The sequence below is a fragment of the Cynocephalus volans genome, chromosome 7 (genome assembly GCF_027409185.1).
Source record: "Cynocephalus volans isolate mCynVol1 chromosome 7, mCynVol1.pri, whole genome shotgun sequence".
Lineage (NCBI taxonomy): Eukaryota > Metazoa > Chordata > Mammalia > Dermoptera > Cynocephalidae > Cynocephalus > Cynocephalus volans.
In genome coordinates, this window is record NC_084466.1 from 83,783,075 (window position 1) to 83,802,530 (window position 19,456).

At 33.9% G+C, this 19,456-nt stretch overlaps 1 protein-coding gene across 2 annotated transcripts in view; it reads right to left on the reverse strand.

The window, feature by feature from the left end:
- Positions 1 to 3,687: 3,687 nt before the first annotated feature.
- The window catches only part of MTMR6 (myotubularin related protein 6), a 31,686-nt gene continuing 15,917 nt past the window's right edge, over positions 3,688 to 19,456 (reverse strand). For both annotated transcript variants that reach the window (XM_063102872.1, XM_063102871.1), the window contains 10 exons: positions 18,801 to 18,929; positions 16,292 to 16,426; positions 14,000 to 14,132; positions 13,196 to 13,305; positions 12,677 to 12,802; positions 10,651 to 10,700; positions 9,988 to 10,188; positions 7,952 to 8,083; positions 7,745 to 7,871; positions 3,688 to 5,809 (listed from right to left, as the gene is read on the reverse strand). In XM_063102872.1, coding sequence (XP_062958942.1) covers positions 5,549 to 5,809; positions 7,745 to 7,871; positions 7,952 to 8,083; positions 9,988 to 10,188; positions 10,651 to 10,700; positions 12,677 to 12,802; positions 13,196 to 13,305; positions 14,000 to 14,132; positions 16,292 to 16,426; positions 18,801 to 18,929 — 1,404 coding nt within the window. In that variant the 3' untranslated portion in view covers positions 3,688 to 5,548. The remainder of the gene's footprint in view (positions 5,810 to 7,744; positions 7,872 to 7,951; positions 8,084 to 9,987; positions 10,189 to 10,650; positions 10,701 to 12,676; positions 12,803 to 13,195; positions 13,306 to 13,999; positions 14,133 to 16,291; positions 16,427 to 18,800; positions 18,930 to 19,456) is intronic.

Consider the following 19,456-nt stretch of genomic DNA (forward strand, 5'->3'; position numbering starts at 1 on the left):
AAGCCTATACACTGGGGAAGAGACTGCCTCTTCAGCCAATGGTGCTGGGATAACTGGATATCCATATGCAAGAGAATGAAACTAGACCCATACCTTTCCCCATATATCAAAATCAACTCAAAATGGGTTAAAGAATTAAATATACACCCTGAAACAATAAAACTTCTTAAAGAAAACATAGGGGAAATACTTCAGGATGTAGGACTGGGCACAGACTTCATGAATACAACTCCAAAAGCACGGGCAACCAAAGGCAAAATAAAGAAATGGGATTATATCAAACTAAAAAGCTTCTGCACAGCAAAAGAAACAATTAACAGAGTTAAGAGACAACCAACAGAGTGGGAGAAAATATTTGCAAAATATTCATCTGACAAAGGATTAATATCCAGAATATACAAGGAACTCAAACAACTTAACAGCAAAAAAACAAGTAACCCAATTAAAAAATGAGCAAAGGAGCTAAACAGGCATTTCTCAAAGGAAGATATACAAATGGCCAACAGACACATGAAAAAATGCTGAACATCACTCAGCATTTGGGAAATGCAAATCACAACCACACTGAGATACCACCTCACCCCTGTTAGGATGGCTAATATCCAAAAGACTGTAAATGATAAATGCTGGCAACGTTGCAGAGAAAAAGGAACTCTCATACATTGTTGGTGGTGTAAATGGTGCAGCCTCTATGGATAATGGCATGGAGGTTCCTCAAAGAATTGCAGATATATCTACCATATGACCCAGCCATCCTACTGCTGGGAATATACCCAGAGGAATGGAAATCATCAAGTCGAAGGTATACCTGTTCTCCAATGTTCACTGCAGCACTCTTTACAATAGCTAAGCATTGGAACCAGCCCAAATGTCCATCATCAGATGAGTGGATACGGAAAATGTGGTATATCTACACGATGGACTACTCAGCTATAAAAAAGAATGAAATACTGCCATTTGCAATAACATGGATGGACCTAGAGAGAATTATGTTAAGTGAAACAAGCCAGGCACAGAAAGAGAAATATCACTTGTTCTCACTTATTTGTGGGAGCTAAAAATAAATAAGTACACAAATATACTGGGGGGGGGGGGAGGGAAGAAGACACAACAATTACAATTTCTTGAAGTTGATACAACAAGCAAACAGAAAGGACATTGTTGGGAGGGAGGGGGAGAGGGAGGAGGGAGAGAGGTTTTGGTAATGGGCCACAATATCAACCACATTGTATATGGACAACATAAAATTAAATTGAAAAAAAAAGAATTTCTTACTCTGATAATTAGTGATTAAAGGGGAAGAATTAAATATTTACCGTGGTTCAGATCCCCATATAGGCCAGCTGCAAAAAAGAAAAAGAAGAAAAAAAGCATTGACTATGCCTTTCCTCAGAGGAATTTTCCCAATTAATGAGTGAAATCACTTCTCTAAAAAATGCCAAGCAAATAAATGTAAAAAGGAAGACAAAATTAGAAAATCACCATTTTGCAATACCCAATGAAATAATTGATTCAGGCAAGTATCATTAATGGCTAGGTTGTTAGGGAATGGGATATTCAATCTGATGCCAAATGGCCAAGTGCAAATGGGAAAAACTGTATCTTTAGCATCACTAACAGTGGAACAACCTGACATTATACTCTCTTGAAGTAATTCAGATCCTTAATCTGAACTCCTCTAGTGCCTACTTGACAGCAGGTATAGCAGACAGAAGAACAAGTTAAACTATACCACAAAAGAAACAAACAAATGCAGCAAGTGGGGTAACTCTACAACTGGTCTAGTTCAAAAAGTCAGTGCAGATGGGAAAAGGTGAGAGGACTGTTCAATATGGAAGCTGAAGAGTGATAACTGAATGCAATGCATGAACCTCAGCTGGATGCTAGCGCAAAATAGCAAGACAATGGCCCTGGGAGCAATAGAAGGACTGGACTTTGTACTAATGGTCTCATCACTCAGGACAGACTAGGTGATACTACAGTAACAAAGAGCCCTAAATCTCAGTGGCTTAGAACAAAGGTTTATTTCTCACTCCCACATGTATAGCAATGTTTCAGAAGCGTGATGCTCCCCAATCTGTTGCCGTTTATGTAAGAGTAATCCTTCATCCCTTGGAGAACAAGAGATGTTTACTGATCATGGTGAGTGGTTTAGGGCACTGTTTATCAAAGTGTGATTCCCTGACCATTTGCATCACAATCTCCAGACTATTACTAAATGCAAACTCTTTGTTGCTATGCAAATGATTTTAACTCCAGAGTCCCAGCCCATACCTACTGAATCAGAAACTCAGGACTAGGGCTTTGGAGTCTACGAGATTTTACTTTGCTAGAAAGAGTAGCACTAATCCTATTAAAATGGATTTTTTATATTTTCTTATATCAAGTATAATGATACACATACTCTCCTTTGAAATAATTATTCTACATTCTAGGCTGTCTTTCTTATAGATGTAAGTTCCTAAAGCCTACAATTACACACACACACACACTTTTTAAAAAAAATAAGCTCCACATTTTACTTAATCAATCAAGGTATGCTAATGTCCCTTAGACTTCTACATGGAAAAACCAACAAAATAAAACTTGCTTAGTGAAAATGGATCAATGTCACTAATAAAAGTCTGCAACGTTATATACAGTTTTGTGGATGATCAGCTTTTAATCCAACTTAGAATGCTCCCTGTAAATTTTTCAGTATTCCAAAACTGGCCTTTTGCAAAAAAATTTTCAAATAAGGCTAATGGATCTTGGACATGACCAGCGCCATTGTGCACACAATAAGCACAAAATAGCTGCTGGCCTTGTCTCCCACTCCACCACCAAACTCCTTCCCGTGAGAAGCCTCGTGACTTCTGCAAAACAGAAACCCTTTTGCTTCCGCAAGCGCACAGTTCTCCACCCTAGTCGCATAGCTTCCGCATTAGCATAATGCCCCTCCTTGACTGTATCAGTCCATATAAGCTCTCCCACCCCCACATCTGGTGCTGTCCTTCATTTTGAGGGCAGCCCCAGGCTGTCTGCTGCTTTGAGCACAGCCCAGCAGATTCTTTTCCTTTAATAAAGCTTGATCGGTACCTGGAGGCTCAGCTCACTTTCTTTCAAAGGCTAGGCTGACACAACCCCCCTGCTCTGCTAACCCATCAAATAAATAGAATAATAAAAAAAAAAAGTTCCTTTCACTTTTGTTTACTAAGATTCCCTGAGCTACTTCTAACTCAGGTCACCTCTTCAAAATATCCCCAATACAATTATCCTTTTCTCAATCAGTCATTTTCTCCCTTGCATTTACATCCAGATCTGCCCTTGCAGAGACATTTCACCTGGAATGTACATACTCATTGGACCCTACGTTCCATCAACAAGTTGGGAAGGGCACAATAAAATACTGATTATAACATCAACAAGTGACAGGAGCAAAAGAAACATTTAATGACATTGTTAACTGTATCTGCTGAGACTTTTAGCCCACTATGTCTATTTTAAATATTTTGGAAGTTATTTTTGTATATAACAAGTATTATTTACCAACAATCTTTTGAAAAGTGTGTTGCTCAAAACTTATACTGTTATGTTAATGTAATGTGCAGGTCCATTTGCTTAGGTAAGAAAAAAAAATCCATAACCTGATCCCATTTGTTTTTTCCAAAGAAAAACAAAGTAAAACATGAACATTTAATTACCTTTAAATAGTATATGAAATAATTTACATGCTAGACATTCCCAAACACAATGAACATAAATCCAATTTTATAAGACATATACATAATCTTCTCTTTGCCAACATATACCCTGTAGGTCACTTAGGATGTTAACTGATTTCTTAGTCCACGTGTGAGTATATAAACACACATATATGTGCCTAAAGTTGAAGATTACAACAATAAACTAAAGAGCTGAATACAAGAAGTCTGCCATGGAAATTGCATTAGTGACTGAAACCAAGGCACAAAAGCTTCCCTTTGTGGTCACAGGAATTAAGTTTTCTTTCCCAGTCCTTAAATATGAAAATAGGATTGGTTAATCACATACTATATCTTATGGTACATTTCTGTTACTGTTTAAAAAGAAGTATTTTTCTTATTACATAATGTATTACAGAAAAGCACTGGAAAAATAAACAGGATTAGATACGCTCTTATACAATAAAGCTTTTTTTCATTTGAAAAAGATATTTACATTCAAAACTAATATAACAGATATAGGTGTAATAAAGAGAAGCATGAGGGATCCTATGCAAATTACTAGTACCCTTGAATTGTACCTGATGTCAGCCATGTTACTTAAATTTTCAATTTTAAAGCCAGCTAGGTGATACTGCCAATTGCAAGTATTTTTGTTGTTGATCATTTAAATGTTACTAGTACATAAACAGTTAACATAACATAGCAAAATAAAACCCTTCCCAGAGTTTAAGTTGCTTTGTTAAACGTTAAATTCATACTAGGCTCTCCTTAATTTTCCTTTTTTTCTTCCATATTTAACAGAGAAGAAAAAAATATTACACACAGAAATGACTGCTTTAAAACTCATGCAACCAAACAAAATCTAAACTATCTGTACTTCCCTTTTTATTTAACCCGAAAGTTTTTGGGTAAACTGAAAGTTCTACGAATAGCAATTCATTTTGAGATAAGGCAGTTTAAAATATATATATACATATGCACTATTCATGTTTCTGAGAACAGTTTTAGAGCTTTGGCTCTTTAAACTTACATAGTTATCAAAGGAATAGAGCCAACCACAAAATAAGAATCAATGGAATGCTACGATCCATATACAAAAGACAGTCAAATGTGCTTATACATATTTAGGAAGTCAATAATCTGTCTAAGCTGTAAATAATAAATCGTCAAATGTAGCACTAAACAAATTATAATCAGAATAAAACCTTAAGTTTCATTAATTTTGAATATGGAAGTGGGGCCAGCTAAACATAAACTAAACTAAACAGTGTACTTCTGCAACTGTTTATATAGGAGTATTGGAGCATGCAACCTCTACAAACAAAAAAGCTTGTTCTAGGCTATAAAACTTAAGGGTAAAGAATAAACTGAGAATTAAGGCTTTCTTAGAAATATTTTTCATGGCTCTTCAACATTAAACATCACCAAAAAGCAAAATATGTAAATATTCATAGTTACACAGTTACATAATTGAACGCACATGCCATGTCAATTAAGGGACCATTTTGTCAAGTCTTGTTTTCTTGCAATTAAACTATACTTAAGGAAGGTTATTCACGTTTGGCTGTAATTAACATATAAATCATAAAGAAACGTTAATTCACTAGCGTACAGTGCAAATTGCATTTTGAGTAAATCCTCCAATACCACTCATTTTTTACAGAATTGAATGTCATTCCCTGCTGAAAATGCAATTAAGCTGATTTATCTCTCTCAAGAGTAGTTATCCTTTCTTCAACTATTAATCTACTGTTAAGCCCTAAGATCATTATTAGACAAATTCCTTTTGGTCAAGCACACAGACCATCCTCACAACAATCCATTTCTTGCACTATAGTCAGTCTGAAAAATACTCAATGAGTCTAACAAGTCATTCTTGCCACACCATACTCTAAGCTGACCACAGCAGGTTCTGATTTGGAAAACTCTTCTGCATATTCACTGTAACGATTATCTGCGGGGTTGCTGCCCTCTATAGTTCGAAGAGCATCATTCACAGGTAGCAAAGTCTGTTCTTTAAAACACAGAGAAGTTTTGAGGGTAGGTGATTCGGGATGAACTGAATGTAACAATTCCTTGGTGAAGACACCATCTGTTTGCTTATTTTTACGTTGCTTAATTTTCTAGAACAAATACAAATTTGAAAAAAAATTACCAACTGCACATACCACATGGTCATTATACGTTAAATGAAAAAAACAACATGTTTTTCCAAATGTTCTTTATGTATAATGCAAAATTAAATCTTAAAAAGTAAAAATCTTGTGTACATGACAGGCTGAAAATCCTAATTGTTTACAATTTTTGCAGTAGAAAATGATTAGTTAAGTTTTTATGTTTATTAAACAAACAATTCAGCCAGACTTGACTGCAGATGATCACTTGGCCTTCACATTTGAAAAGGGAATACATTACCTAGGAGGCATAACAAGTAAGCATTTTATAATAAAAGAAATGGACATGAGACATTCACCCTGAAATCGTGACTATATAATATAACAATCGCAAACTTGTTTTTAGCTAAAAGTCTTTTTGACTATAAAGAGCTTTCTTACATGGTTTTCCTACAATGATTTGTTAGGTAAACATAACAGGCTTTAGAACATAACAGAACTTTTTTTTTCTTTTTAACAGAACAGAAGATTTTAAATTGTTCTTTGGCAGAGTATCATGTTCTCCAAATCCTTGGACTGATTTCCAGATAACTTCTTGTACTACCTATATTTTGGGCTTGCCTCTCTTTAACATACCCTCCTACAATTTGCTCAAGCAGCCATTGCTTCCTTATCTAAGAGATGACTAAAAAACACTTCTGCCTGAGGGGCAAACAAGACAGTCTCACTGACTTATAACAACTGTCTAGGAATTTAAAAATATATACATACTAACTGATCCTTTTTGTTATATATGATGGCCAAAAAAGATGATAGAAAAGTCTTAGAGTAAAAGGAATTACTTAAACAAACATACACAAAAAGCATAAAACATAATGATTGATCAATATGACTACATGAAACTTCAAAACACCTATACAAAACATACCATAAATAAAGTGGAAAAGACAAGAATAGGTTTGACCATTTGCAATATATATAACAAAGAATTAGTGTCTTGTATATAAAAACTCAAACAAACCAATAAGAAAAAGGCAAATGTACCAACAGAAAAACAAGCAGAGGTTTGAATAGTCCATTCACAGAAAAGAAAAACCAAATGGCTAACAAACATGAAAAGTCATTCAACTTCATTTATAATTATGGAAAACCAAAACTGAAAACAATTTAAATATTTATCAGCAGCTGAATAGATATGCTGTGATGTATTCACATAACAGAAAGTTATACAGTATTTACTGATAAAGCTACATTTATCAGCAAGGATAAATTTCAACACTATGTAAAGCAAAATGAAGCATACAAACAGTATGACAACCTTTATATAATTTTAAAATATGCAGTTTCTTAAGCTGAATGAAGGGTATATGGGCATATAAATTGTTTTTTGTCCTCTTACAGATACTACAGATATTCTTCGGTATTCAATATATAATAAAAATAATACTTTAAATCATAAAAAACAATATTATAAGTTGTTTGTGAATACAAATATACGTAGTGAAAGCATAAAATGTACAAGAATAATTAACACCAAATTCAGCATGGTGAATCTGCCTACCTCAAAATACATGGGGGAAGATGGGACAAGTATATATAGCGTCTTCAACTATACTGATAATGTTTTCTTTCTTAAAACATAAACAAGGACTGAAGCACATATAGTAAATGTTAAAATCTCACAAAGCTAGGTGTTGAGTACCCAGATATTTATTATGTTTATTTCTACACTTTGCTATAGTATTTTAATATATTTTAAAATACAGAGAAAACGATTCAAACTAACCTATTCAAAGTCGAGAACTGATTTTGAAGCAACCACCTGTACTCAGAAGTTTTTATATGTATATAGATTCACACTGACAACACAAGTATTAGTTTAATAGTAAATTAAACTAATTTAATATTCCAACTATATTACATTAGATACTTCAGAATACTTACAGATTCTAGGTCTTCAACATCTTTCTCTAACTGTTTATTTTGTTCATTCATATTCATAACTATATTAAATACAGACTGCCTAGGATGCAATGTTCGATCAAATTGGTGGTACATGTTTCTCCAAAACCTTTGTGACAAAAAAAAAAAGTTTCAATAAATTGTGTTTGAGAAAAAGCAAATATAAATATTTCAATGATGCCAACTTACTTAAAGTTGAAAGATGCTGTATTTGGCTCCAAAACTATAAATTTCTGAGATTCGGAACTGTAGAGTGGATTTAAGTACTTCTTTTGGTCATCCAAAAGAAATGGCCACAGGGAGTAAGTCTTCTCCTTCAACCTTAATGTAATGAGAAAAACATAAAGATCTTTCCTAAGATGCAAAGTATTACTGCTAATACTCATTTTTATAAATCAGGCAATTGCTTCCAAAGCAGATTTAAGTTTTAGTTTTTTCTTCTATTCACAGTCTAACCTCTTGTCTCTGAATTTTGTATTCTTTTCTCCTTTTTCATTCATAATCACGTAATAAAGTCATATCTCTTGAACACATAGGTAATATCATTTTCTCTCATAACATACACTTCAAGGGATTCCTCTCAACTAACAGAATTTTCAAGAACTTGGTCTCTGTTCCACCCATTTCAAATCACCATGCACAAACACACAGAACAAGACATGAATGTATCAATCTGGGCTGTAGTGGCAAGTATTACAGGGCAGGAACACAATAATTAAGTGTGAATGGTTACAAAAAAGGAAATAGGCAAAATCAGGATGTTATGCAAAAGTTTTAAATGCCAGTTATACTGCAAATCTAAAAGTAGGTGGGTAAAGGGTAGAACAGTTTTAGGTAGTACACTCTCCAAGTAAACATTAACACAGAGAAGGATGAAGGGGCGAAAAGTGAAGAATCTTCTCATTTTTCTGTGGCCCCTAAGATGACCCACAGATGTATTCTAGTGAAAAACTACTAGGAAATATCCACTTTTATTTTCATCGTCTCATTTTTGAGCATGTTTGGCACTAATTGAGAAGAACAGTTTTTCCTAAAATAGCTTTGTACTCCAAGAGTCACCTGCTCCAAATCATGACACACTATTGCAAGTTACTGTAGCACAGAGGTTATGCCTTAATGTTCTTTGATTTGTTTATCTCTGCCATACTCTGTTCATTCACTTGTTATTCCCTTTACACATCTTTAGAATTCTCCACATGCTCTCAGTTCTGCCGTAAACTCTGTTGGGAGTGTGAGCATGTGGCTCTCTTCAAACTACTACCAGATTCAGCTTTTCTAATATGTCATTTGATGTTCAGGAATCTTTAATTGCTCTTTATTGACTACTGTAAGAAATCTAAACTCAGAATCCCAACCTAAAAATATACAAAGGACCTCAGCCTTATCCCAGATCTCTTCTGCACTGAAATTTAGCCAAAAAAAAAAAAAAAAAAATCCCTACCCCCAAAGACTGACTAGGAAAGGACAGATGAACTAGGGTCAAGGACAGTGTTTCAGAGCTTATCTGAGACCTTACTCAAGGACAGACACACTGCAGCCAACACAGGTAGTTTATTTTCCCCAAAGAACTGTCTATTTAGAAATGTGAGAGGGCTGAGCCGGTGGCGCACTCGGTAGCGTGCTGTGCTAGCAGCGCGGCAACGCTCCCGCCGCGGGTTCGGATCCTATATAAGAATGACCGGTGCACTCCCTGGCTGAGCCCCAGTCAAGGGAAAAAAAAAAAAAAAAAAAAGAGAAATGTGAGAAGAGCTATAAGGTTCCATCTTACCTTAAAACACTTTAAAAGGGTGGTAAAACATTTAAAACTAGTGATCAATACTTTCTGGGAAATAAAATAATGTAAAGATTTCTTGTTCTAAAATTTATATTCAGTGAAAAAGAGCATGAGGGGAGTTTCCAGGGTATTGGCAACATTTCTTGTTTGGCGTTCTGGTTACATAAGTGCATGAGTTTGGTAAGATTTACTGAGCTTTACCCTTACGTTATATATACTTTTCTGTATGTATGCTATACTTCAAAACACATTTAAAATGTATTTTTACTGTAACCCTGAGGGGGTGGGGGATATTATGAGGATACTTAGCTTCAGACACAGACAATAAAATCTTCACAATAAAATTCAGTTCTATTTACTATTGTCAAGATATTTTACTAAGTTCAACCATGATTTATGTTAGAACTCAGCTAAGTAGGAAAAAAAGTCCATTTTAATCAAATCATCTTACTTGAGTTCTTCTCTTTCCTTCTGACAATTTCCAAGGAAGTTTCCAAATTGGCATGAATGAATATGTTCATGGATCTGAAGAAGAAATGCTTCATTGAATTCAAAGCCTTGTGGAAACTGTTCAGTCAAATGCCACACACACTCCAAAAACTGAGTAAACACGGGTGAGACTTCCTTTGGGTCACCATCCAAATGGCCACACCTAAGCCCCCCAGAAAAAAAAAAAAAGTAGAAGCTTTTAAAAATGTCACTGAAAGAAGTCTACTTGTTCAGGTATTGTTAAACTTAAGCATACGTACATAAAAAAAATTCTAAAGTTCTGTTACATGAGCACATAAAAACTATAATTTTCTAATTAAAATAACTTATACCTGAGTTTTTTTTAACTATAATTTTAAAGAATTTGTTGCCTTTCTTGTTAATGAAAAACTTTCTACTATATTCCAGCCGAAAAGAAAGGTAATAGCCATGAAAATTAACAAAGGTATTAAAATTGAAAGAAATTACCAAAAAAAATTAAATCAGTGTTCATATAAAATACAGCACAAAAGCAAATAGCACTCTCACCTCCAATCAGACATATGAATTCTTAACAGAAACATTTTGGCACTCTAAATTAGTTTGCTAATTTTGCAAAATATATAAATGTATAACTGTGACTCACCTCTCTGAAAATTTATGTCCAAAAGAGATCCAATCTTTCTCTATTAAAACCTTAATCAGAAAAAGTAAAATCCACTTCATAAATATTTTCAATTTTTGCAGAATGGATTAAATCCTATTAGCTTAAAAACAGCATTTACACTTTAAATTTATGGTTGCAAGCAAAACAAACCAAAAAGCCCAAAAAACTACAAGTAAAAGATAGCCAGAACCTGGATTAGAGGTAGGGTTAAAGATCAAAAATACATGAAAAGAGTGATCTTGTGACTTAAAAATATTTCAGTTGTATTTATTGAAATGTGCATGTTATAATGCAGTATTACATTTAAATTTTATACATATAAAGATGACATATCATAGGAATAAAGCCAGGAAATATAAACCAAAATGGTAACAATGGTTAACTCTGAATTATGGATACAGTTTCTGGAGTGCATGCACAGGTTCAAATCCTGGTTTTGCCACTTCTACACCTGTGTGACCTTCGGGCTGGAGCCACAGATTTTATTCTGCGATCTTCATCATTCTTCTACACAACCGTGTCTAAAATTCAACTCAATGTCTTTCTCACTGGTCTTATTCCTCTGCCTGTCTCAGTGAAGAGCAGGAGAGCAGCAGCACCTACCCTGGCAACTGATTCAGGGATCTGGAAACCATCCTAAAGGAGGACTCTCTCTTCTACCCCATATCCACTTCATGACCAATTCTTTTTACTGACTCTGCTTTCTTAACATCCCTGGAACCCATCACCTCCCCCTCCACTTGTATGTTACTGCCTTAGTTCTGGCCCTCTTTTTTCTCTTGATTTATCATAAGTTTCCACATTGGCCTCCTAGCCTCCATTCCCACTCCTCTCTGTCTTCAAGACACAAAACCATCTTTTTAAAATGCAGATCTAGTCAAGTTATTGTTTCCTCTGTTTAAAACTCTTTAACGGTTCTCACTACCAGAAGGAGGAAAGTCCAATTCCAACCTCTCTTCCTCAGACCCTCACTCCAGTATATTCCTCTGCCACCAAGCCCCTACTCTAACACTCGCCCTGAATTCCATCCACCACACATTACCTGCAGTCACCTAAGGCTATGCTTTAGTTCACATTGTTCCTCTTGCCTGGGAAACTCACATTGTCCCTGGTCATTTATCACATGATTTCATTGGGATGTGCAACAAATAATTAAAGCTAAACATCACAAAGGAAACATTCCTTATCTTATACTCTCAAGGTAAGCTGAACATTATTTTCTTATTAGCAGGACTCCCATTTGGCCTGTCCCAGATTCAGTATGGTAGCAGCAGAAAATAATGGTGCTGCAAGGGGACTGGTGATTTTAAATCTTCCATTGCTTTAAGACGGCAGTGTATTGAATAACTTTAATAAAAACTTTCTAACATCTCTTCATTTACTTTATTCAACATAAGTTAAGATGTAAATTTTGAAAACATAAGTTATTCTAACCATATTTTAAAAAGCAAACAAATAAAGAACAGGAGCTAGGGCTTCATCTTCACAAAGCAAAAAATCTGCTCAACTAGAAATTTAATCTTCAGATATAAAGCATGCCTAACAAAGTTATTACATCTAACAAATGAAGATGTATTAACAGAAAGTTTCCTCCAGAATATAATTTTAAAGTACTCTTATTTGGGCCTTTTTTAAATTGCATTACTTATATTTGTTAAATAAAAATGAGAGAGAAAATACTGAATATTTCTATTGTAACATTTTAGGAAAAAAAACAATCTTTAAATCTAAAGCTTTCTGTCAGAGATGGCACAAATGGAAATCAATCTAACTCAAAGTTTCTCAACCTCGGCAGTACTGACATTTTGGGGCAGATAATTCTTTACTATGGAGGTCATTCTGTGCTTTATTGGATGTTTAGCAATATCCCTGACCTCTACCAGCTAAAACCCAGTCTCACCATTTCCCTTAGTGCAAAACTGTCTCCTAAGATTGCCAAATGTCCTCTGAGGGGACAAAATTACTCCTATTTGAGAACAACTAGTCTAACCGAATAAACCCTTACCATGAATCCTTTGATTGTCCTGTAGTAGGAATCCAATAAAAGAGAACCAAGGGAACAAACCTGGGAAGTCCTATCCCAACCATCTGAACAATGTACCAACACACTTGCATTTTCAACCATTATTGCCTGAAAAGAAAGATAACATACTTAGATTCTGGCAGAATACTTTATAGGTAAATCAACACATCTCCTTACTTGAAAACCATACTAGCAGGTATTGCATTAAAAGGACTATGCCCACAATGATAATGTTGTCACAGTGTAATTTCCACAAGACAAAACAAAACACAACAAAAACACAACACAAAATCCAAAGGCAAAAATGCTGTTTCAAAGTATTTGGGAATTTCTTTTAAAGTCTCTAAATTAAGTGCTATATAATATTTTTAGAGTAAACCTCATTAAAGAGGGAAAGAATAATAAAAATTACTGAATAGAATAAATACCAGCACCCAACAGAATAAACCCACTCCTTGCCCACCATTATAAGCCCCAAAACCAAAGATGAGAAATAGTTACTTTGGCTAAGAAGATTGCAGCGTCCATAACAGCTTTGATATGGCGAAGCCATCCTGAGCTCTCCAAGCCAGAGTAGAAATCATTGACAGAAAGCCCTTTGGTACCACTGACTAAAAAGGGGAGGAAAACATTTCAATTAGAAAAGGGCTAGCATCTCCACTTGTCCTTTTCAAGATCTCTTTATGTGAGTGAATTGAAAAAGAAGAGGGTGAAACAAATAGATGAGACTCTTTATAAATGAAAAGATGATATTAGAAGCTCAATAATGGATTTTTGGGTACATATTTCCATCACTACTTGTGTTTAAAAATATGCTCCAATCTTTAAAAAAAATTTTAGCACAAGTGTTTAACTAAAAATAGTCTTATATTTTAATTTTTGATTCCATGACTAGAAAGATATCTTAATTTTTAAATAAAAGACTGTCATAAATTGATCTACATTGTACTGAATACTCAAAAATATCTATTAACAATACCAGTTTTTTGCAGTCATTAGAACTGTACTGTCCAATACAGTAATCCACTACCCAAATGTGGCTACTGAATACATTGAAACTGAGATATTATAAGTGTAAAATACACACTAATTTCTAATGCTTGATGAAAAATAAAAAATATCTCATTACCAATTTTTTATATTGATTACATGTTAAAATAATATTTTTAGTATATTGTTAAAATTAATTTCACCTGTTTCTTTTTACGTTTGTAAATATGACTACTAGAAAATTCTAAGTTATATGTGATTAACGTTATATTTTCTTTTGGTCAAAGTTGCCTGAAAGGTAAGCAATAATCATACCTTCCAATAATTTCTGGAGGCTGGACCTCATGACGTGAATATTTTCAATTCCAACAAATTGAAATCTAATATTAGAATAGTTGTCTTCATTTTCATAACCTTTTCCAGCTGCTCTGTTGGCCATTGCATTCAGCTGAAATTAAAAATTTTAGAAATTTAAAGACAAATTACTTTTCTCTTTTAATTTACCAAAACATCATGAAAACACTAAACAAGCCATATTTCAGCTATAAGAGAGCCTAAAGGAATTAATCAAAACTGAATAAGCTACCATTTTTTAATAAGTAAAAATGTTACATGTTATTAATAGTAAAGAAAGGATATTATAAACAATATGATTGCTATATAACGGAAAGGTCCAGACAAGAAATTCCCACAAGTTCACAAAGCTAATTCATTTATGTTTTTAATCAGTTTTCCACGTTTGTAATATTTCAAAATTAAAAGCAAATGTCTCCTATATAAACCCTAAATGATTCAGGGGTGGGCAAGCTGGGGAGCTTTTCTTTTACAGAATGAATTTATGAGATTCACTTCAGAACAAGCCTGGACCATTTGGCCATTGGAGGGACACTGAAAATCCAACCTGAAATATGCTTCAGATTACTTGAGGTCCTCCATATTGGAGATTACTGGAGGCTCATACACCTTATAATATGACATATAATCCTCTGACACATCTCCAAGAATTGGGTCAAAAATAAACTGGTCTCTAGGGAGAAAACAAACTGCCTGTAGGCCCATGGTCTTTAGTTCTTGGATCAAATGTTATCAAAGGTTCACTTGGAATTGGCATGCTTCATTCTTTTAGAGTAGGATGTCATACAACATTTTACCACAATTTACTAAATATTTTTATAAACTTAGATGAAACAGAACCTAAACTGGAAGAAAAAGTAACTTCTTCAGTGGATTAGGGCCCCAGGTTGGTAACAAGTACAGTTAAATTGTATCTACAGATTCACTGGTTACTCAGCACCTATGATGACGAAAGTAAAATTAAGAGCCAGATATTAAAAATGCTCCCACGTTATTACTACTTGACTTTAAGTTTAACTGATAAAGCAATCAAAAAAGACATATTTTTGATGTAGAAGATAATTATACAAATAAAAGCTATTAAGTTCTGAAAAAAACAATCACCCTCAGACCTCATCTTCAAAAAGTTTCACATTATAATCACCTTATGTATCTAATATTACCTAAGAAGAGTACTAATCAATTAATCTACCCAGGTTATACAAGGAAGTGGAACAAAACTTTTCTTATACGAGATATCACCAACACTCTTGACTCCTAAGAATGTCTTATTTTTAGCGAAATAAAGGTTTATTAAATTATCAATTTCTAATTTTTAATACTTCTTAGTTTACTCAGATTTCTCTCATCTTGTTTTCTCCTTTATCTTTTGTAAGATTGCATAATGATGAGAATTACATCTAAAACAGCTACGATTCCTTTCACAAAGCTGCCTAAAATTGCTTGTGTTCTATATCGCTCACTCGCTTTTTCTCATCGCTTTCTCTTATTTTCTCATCATTCCAGATTTTTGAAGAAATCCTCACTATAATTCTGCCAATATCCTTTTGTGTAGCCCACCAGCTCTGCATGCGATGCTATAATGAAAATTAAAAGCAGTGTTAGCTATTACCATTGAGGATTTAAATTACTTTAGTTTAAGGATCCTACATGAATTGGTTGTCTAAGTGTGCTTATAAACAGAAAAAGGAATTCTGACATTTGGCCTACTGATAAAAATTTAGCCTTATATCATAGATGCCTAACAACGATTTCCTGTTCACTATAATTCTCTAGTTCGATGTTTCCTAAGTTAACTCACTGTTTTCCTTATTTTCCTGAATACTTCAAATTAAGGTCCATTATTTTAACATAAAGTCCTTGGCCAATAAAAATTTATACAAAAAAGAGTAGTAAGAAATTCTAATTTTTCACAACACATATTCTATTTAGTATTTCTTCACAATAACATAAGACTTATACACTACCAAGAGTTCCCAATATAAAATTCAGCTTTCCTAACTTTGTATATATATGTCAGAAGACATAAGAAATCACCACTGAGTTACTGGGAAATTGGTCTTCTAAGTTGGTATCCTCTAAAGGATTCATTTCCTTACTATAATAAGCTTCAGTTAATTAATTTAAAACTGGGATTCAGATGTTTTAAATACTGGCAAATTTATTTAAATATTGGCAAATTTATTAAGTCCCATTAATTAAAGTAATAAAGATAACTAAACCAACAGACTATACTGTATTTAAAATACATACTTTGGGCCTGGTATCCACGACATACATATAGCGATTGACTGGATTGGCTTTACTAATGGCTTGAAGTAAATGTTCATCCTCCAGGCATCTAGCACTGAATCCTGATAGTGGTTGACTACATCGACAAATGGCAGCCTAATTTTAAAAAGACAGAAAACTGATTATGCAAAGATCCCTAAAACATGTTTTAAAAATGCTTAAAAGAAAATAATATATATATTAAAACCAAATATTCAATCTGTTTAAAAGTTGGCCAAACAATTGGGAGGCATTAATTTTGAAATCCTATTTGAGTTATATACTATTTCAATATCTTGATGTTCCCTAAGTTTTCCCAATATTCTCTTTTCCTAAGAAAACTCAATACCTCCTTACCTAATTTGATGAAAAACAACTTAGGTCCTAAGAAGCAACACACGGGCAATTCTCTATCAAGTAACCTATTAAGATAACTGCAGTCTGTGCTCTAGATTACAGAATACTTTCGACTCAAGTTCAAGTAAGAGATTAGTCAATACAAGTAGAACAGGAATTTTTAAAGTAGCAACATTTGAACTTTTACTTTCCAAAGACTTTCAGATCTCTAATTAGAAATCAGCAAACTTTACATGAGACATAAAATGAGAAAAATGAGCTTCAATTTAAATTTGGGTTAAAATATAGTCACTCTAAAAGGGCAACAATATAAGAAGCAGTGAATGGTTGGATTAGTTATTTACTGTTGTTTAAAGTCTGAAAAAAGGTTTAAAAAATTTAACTCATATAATTTTTCTCCAATTTCATCCATGCCAACTCCAACTTAATTCTAACCAAACATTCCAACTACAATATAATTAAGGGGGAAAAAAGTATATATAAATTCATACATTTGCACCTTTTAAATTCACACACAAAATGAAACCATGAAAATTTAATAAAATAATAGAAGAAAATGAAGATTGACTTAGTAAATTCTTTTCAGACCTACTTCTGATTTCTGTTAAATTGGGATTCAGTATCTATTTTCAGACCAGCTTTCTAATAAACAATGTATCAAAACATGGGTGTGTCAATAAAGGTTATTACCAGGTAACTTCCTTCCCTATGACTTAGTTACAAAAAGCAGATTAGTAACTTCTATTTAAACTTTTACTTTTTACTTTTGTTCCCTTCTAAACCCCACCTAAAGTACTAATAAAGAAATTTAAAATGCATAAAACCACAAGGACAAGGAAATAACAATAGAGATGTCAATAAAATGTGGGGAGATGATAGCAGATTGGCAAGTGATAACCAATTTAGCAGGGTAAAGAATGCTGCCAACTCCCTTAAATCAATAGAAGCAAGGTATTTTGAGCAGCAAAATCTTGGAAAAGACAACATAAATATGTATCAAAATATCAGACTGTACCCCATAAGTATATACAATTACAATATTAAGTTGAAAATTTTTTTTAAGTTTTTAAAAAATAGAGGTTTACACTAGAATGCCCCACTATAAACTAACACGAGTTTCAAAAATATAAAAAAAGTACAAAGAAAACTAACAAAAGAGAGGAAGTTACCAAAGAAATAGAGAAGCAACTTCTCAAAACTGAGACCTGAGCTTCCTTCCAGGTGGAATTTAAAAAGACATGCCAATAATGCATGTCACTGCAAAATTTCAGAACACTCGGGAGAAAGAAGATTCTAAAAGCTTCCAAGGAAAAATATCAGGTAACAAAGGTTTGGGAGTCAGAAATGGCACCAAACGCCTAAACTTATTTGCTGTGAGATATAGGGAAAGTGATTTATCATCTCCAAATTTCAGTTTAGCCATTTGAAAGTTATAGGTAAATATTAGCAAAGCCTACTTTACAAAGTTATGAAGACATGCATATAAAGCATTTAACATACAGTACCTCTTGGCCTTCTTTTAGTAGCTACAAAGGTAAGTTTTATTGTAATAAGCAATCCCTATTACAGCATTGCAGCATAATGATGCCTTCTCCACCTCTTCATGTTGCAAAATCCTTTTCATTTGAGCTTACTATTAAAATGGAAGCCTGAAATGCCCTTGGTTCTCTCCTTTCACTCAGTGGTTGGCTTGTAAAAGCTATCTGCTTTCTCCAAACACTAACAGGATCAAAAGAGAACCACAGGAAAAAAAAGAACCTATTTGTTCATGAATACCATTATTTTCAAGTCACTACTGGAAGGAAGGGAGGGACAGAAGAGGAAGATGACAAGAAGTACGAAAGTTTCTATACTTCAGGGTAGTTTTGTTTTAAAATTTCAAAAATGTAATTAAATGTAAAGCTAGCACTTTTTAGCAATCTTTTCACATAAAAAATAGTGTTCTTTGGGGGCTGGCTGGTTAGCTCAGTTAGTTAGAGGGTGGTGTTATAACAACAAGGTCAAGGGTTTTGATCCCCATATAGGCCAGCTGCAAAAAAAAAAAAAAAATTAAAAAAACAAAGTGTTTTGGTTATTTAAACCTGAAGAGGATTTATACTATATTCAATTTAAAATCAAAAGAAAAGCTTCCTACCTCCTTATCCTGATGATAGTAAGAAAGAACTGGGAATCTGCCCTTGCTCCGGAACTTGGAACTGCCGACAATTATTGGTTTGCTTGCTATACAGGGAACATAGAGTTCTCTGGGATAAGTTTCACAAATCTGTAAATACCAAACAAAACACAACCATTCTACTCATAGTTCAAAAACTATGAGGTTAAAAACCACCTTTAAAAACATTTAAAACTTATTAAATGCAAGAACAGCACATTGCAATACACAGACAACTTGCTACTATGACACTTGGGAAAATATAGGAAAATGGTCAGGGCCCCTCAGATGTTCAGAATCTTGCCGAGCATTTCCTGTAAATATCCTCAGGTGTTCCTTGTTACTACTTAATGTAATTGCTATTGGCACCCCGGTGTCCTGCATTATGGACTTGAGTATAAAGGATTAACAGCTCTGATCCATGGTGCTTCTCAGAACTTTCAGAGAAGCCACTAGAACAGCTGCTCCTAGCTCTGAATAAAGCCTATTAATTTTTTATCCATGGCTCCCAGGACTTTTTTCCTATTATGTAGCTCATAGACCTGCGTGTGGAGAGTTTGTGATCCAGTCTGTACAACAGACTCAAGGGGTCTAGCCCTAGCCCTAGCTTTACAACACTCTCTGACCCTCTAACACTA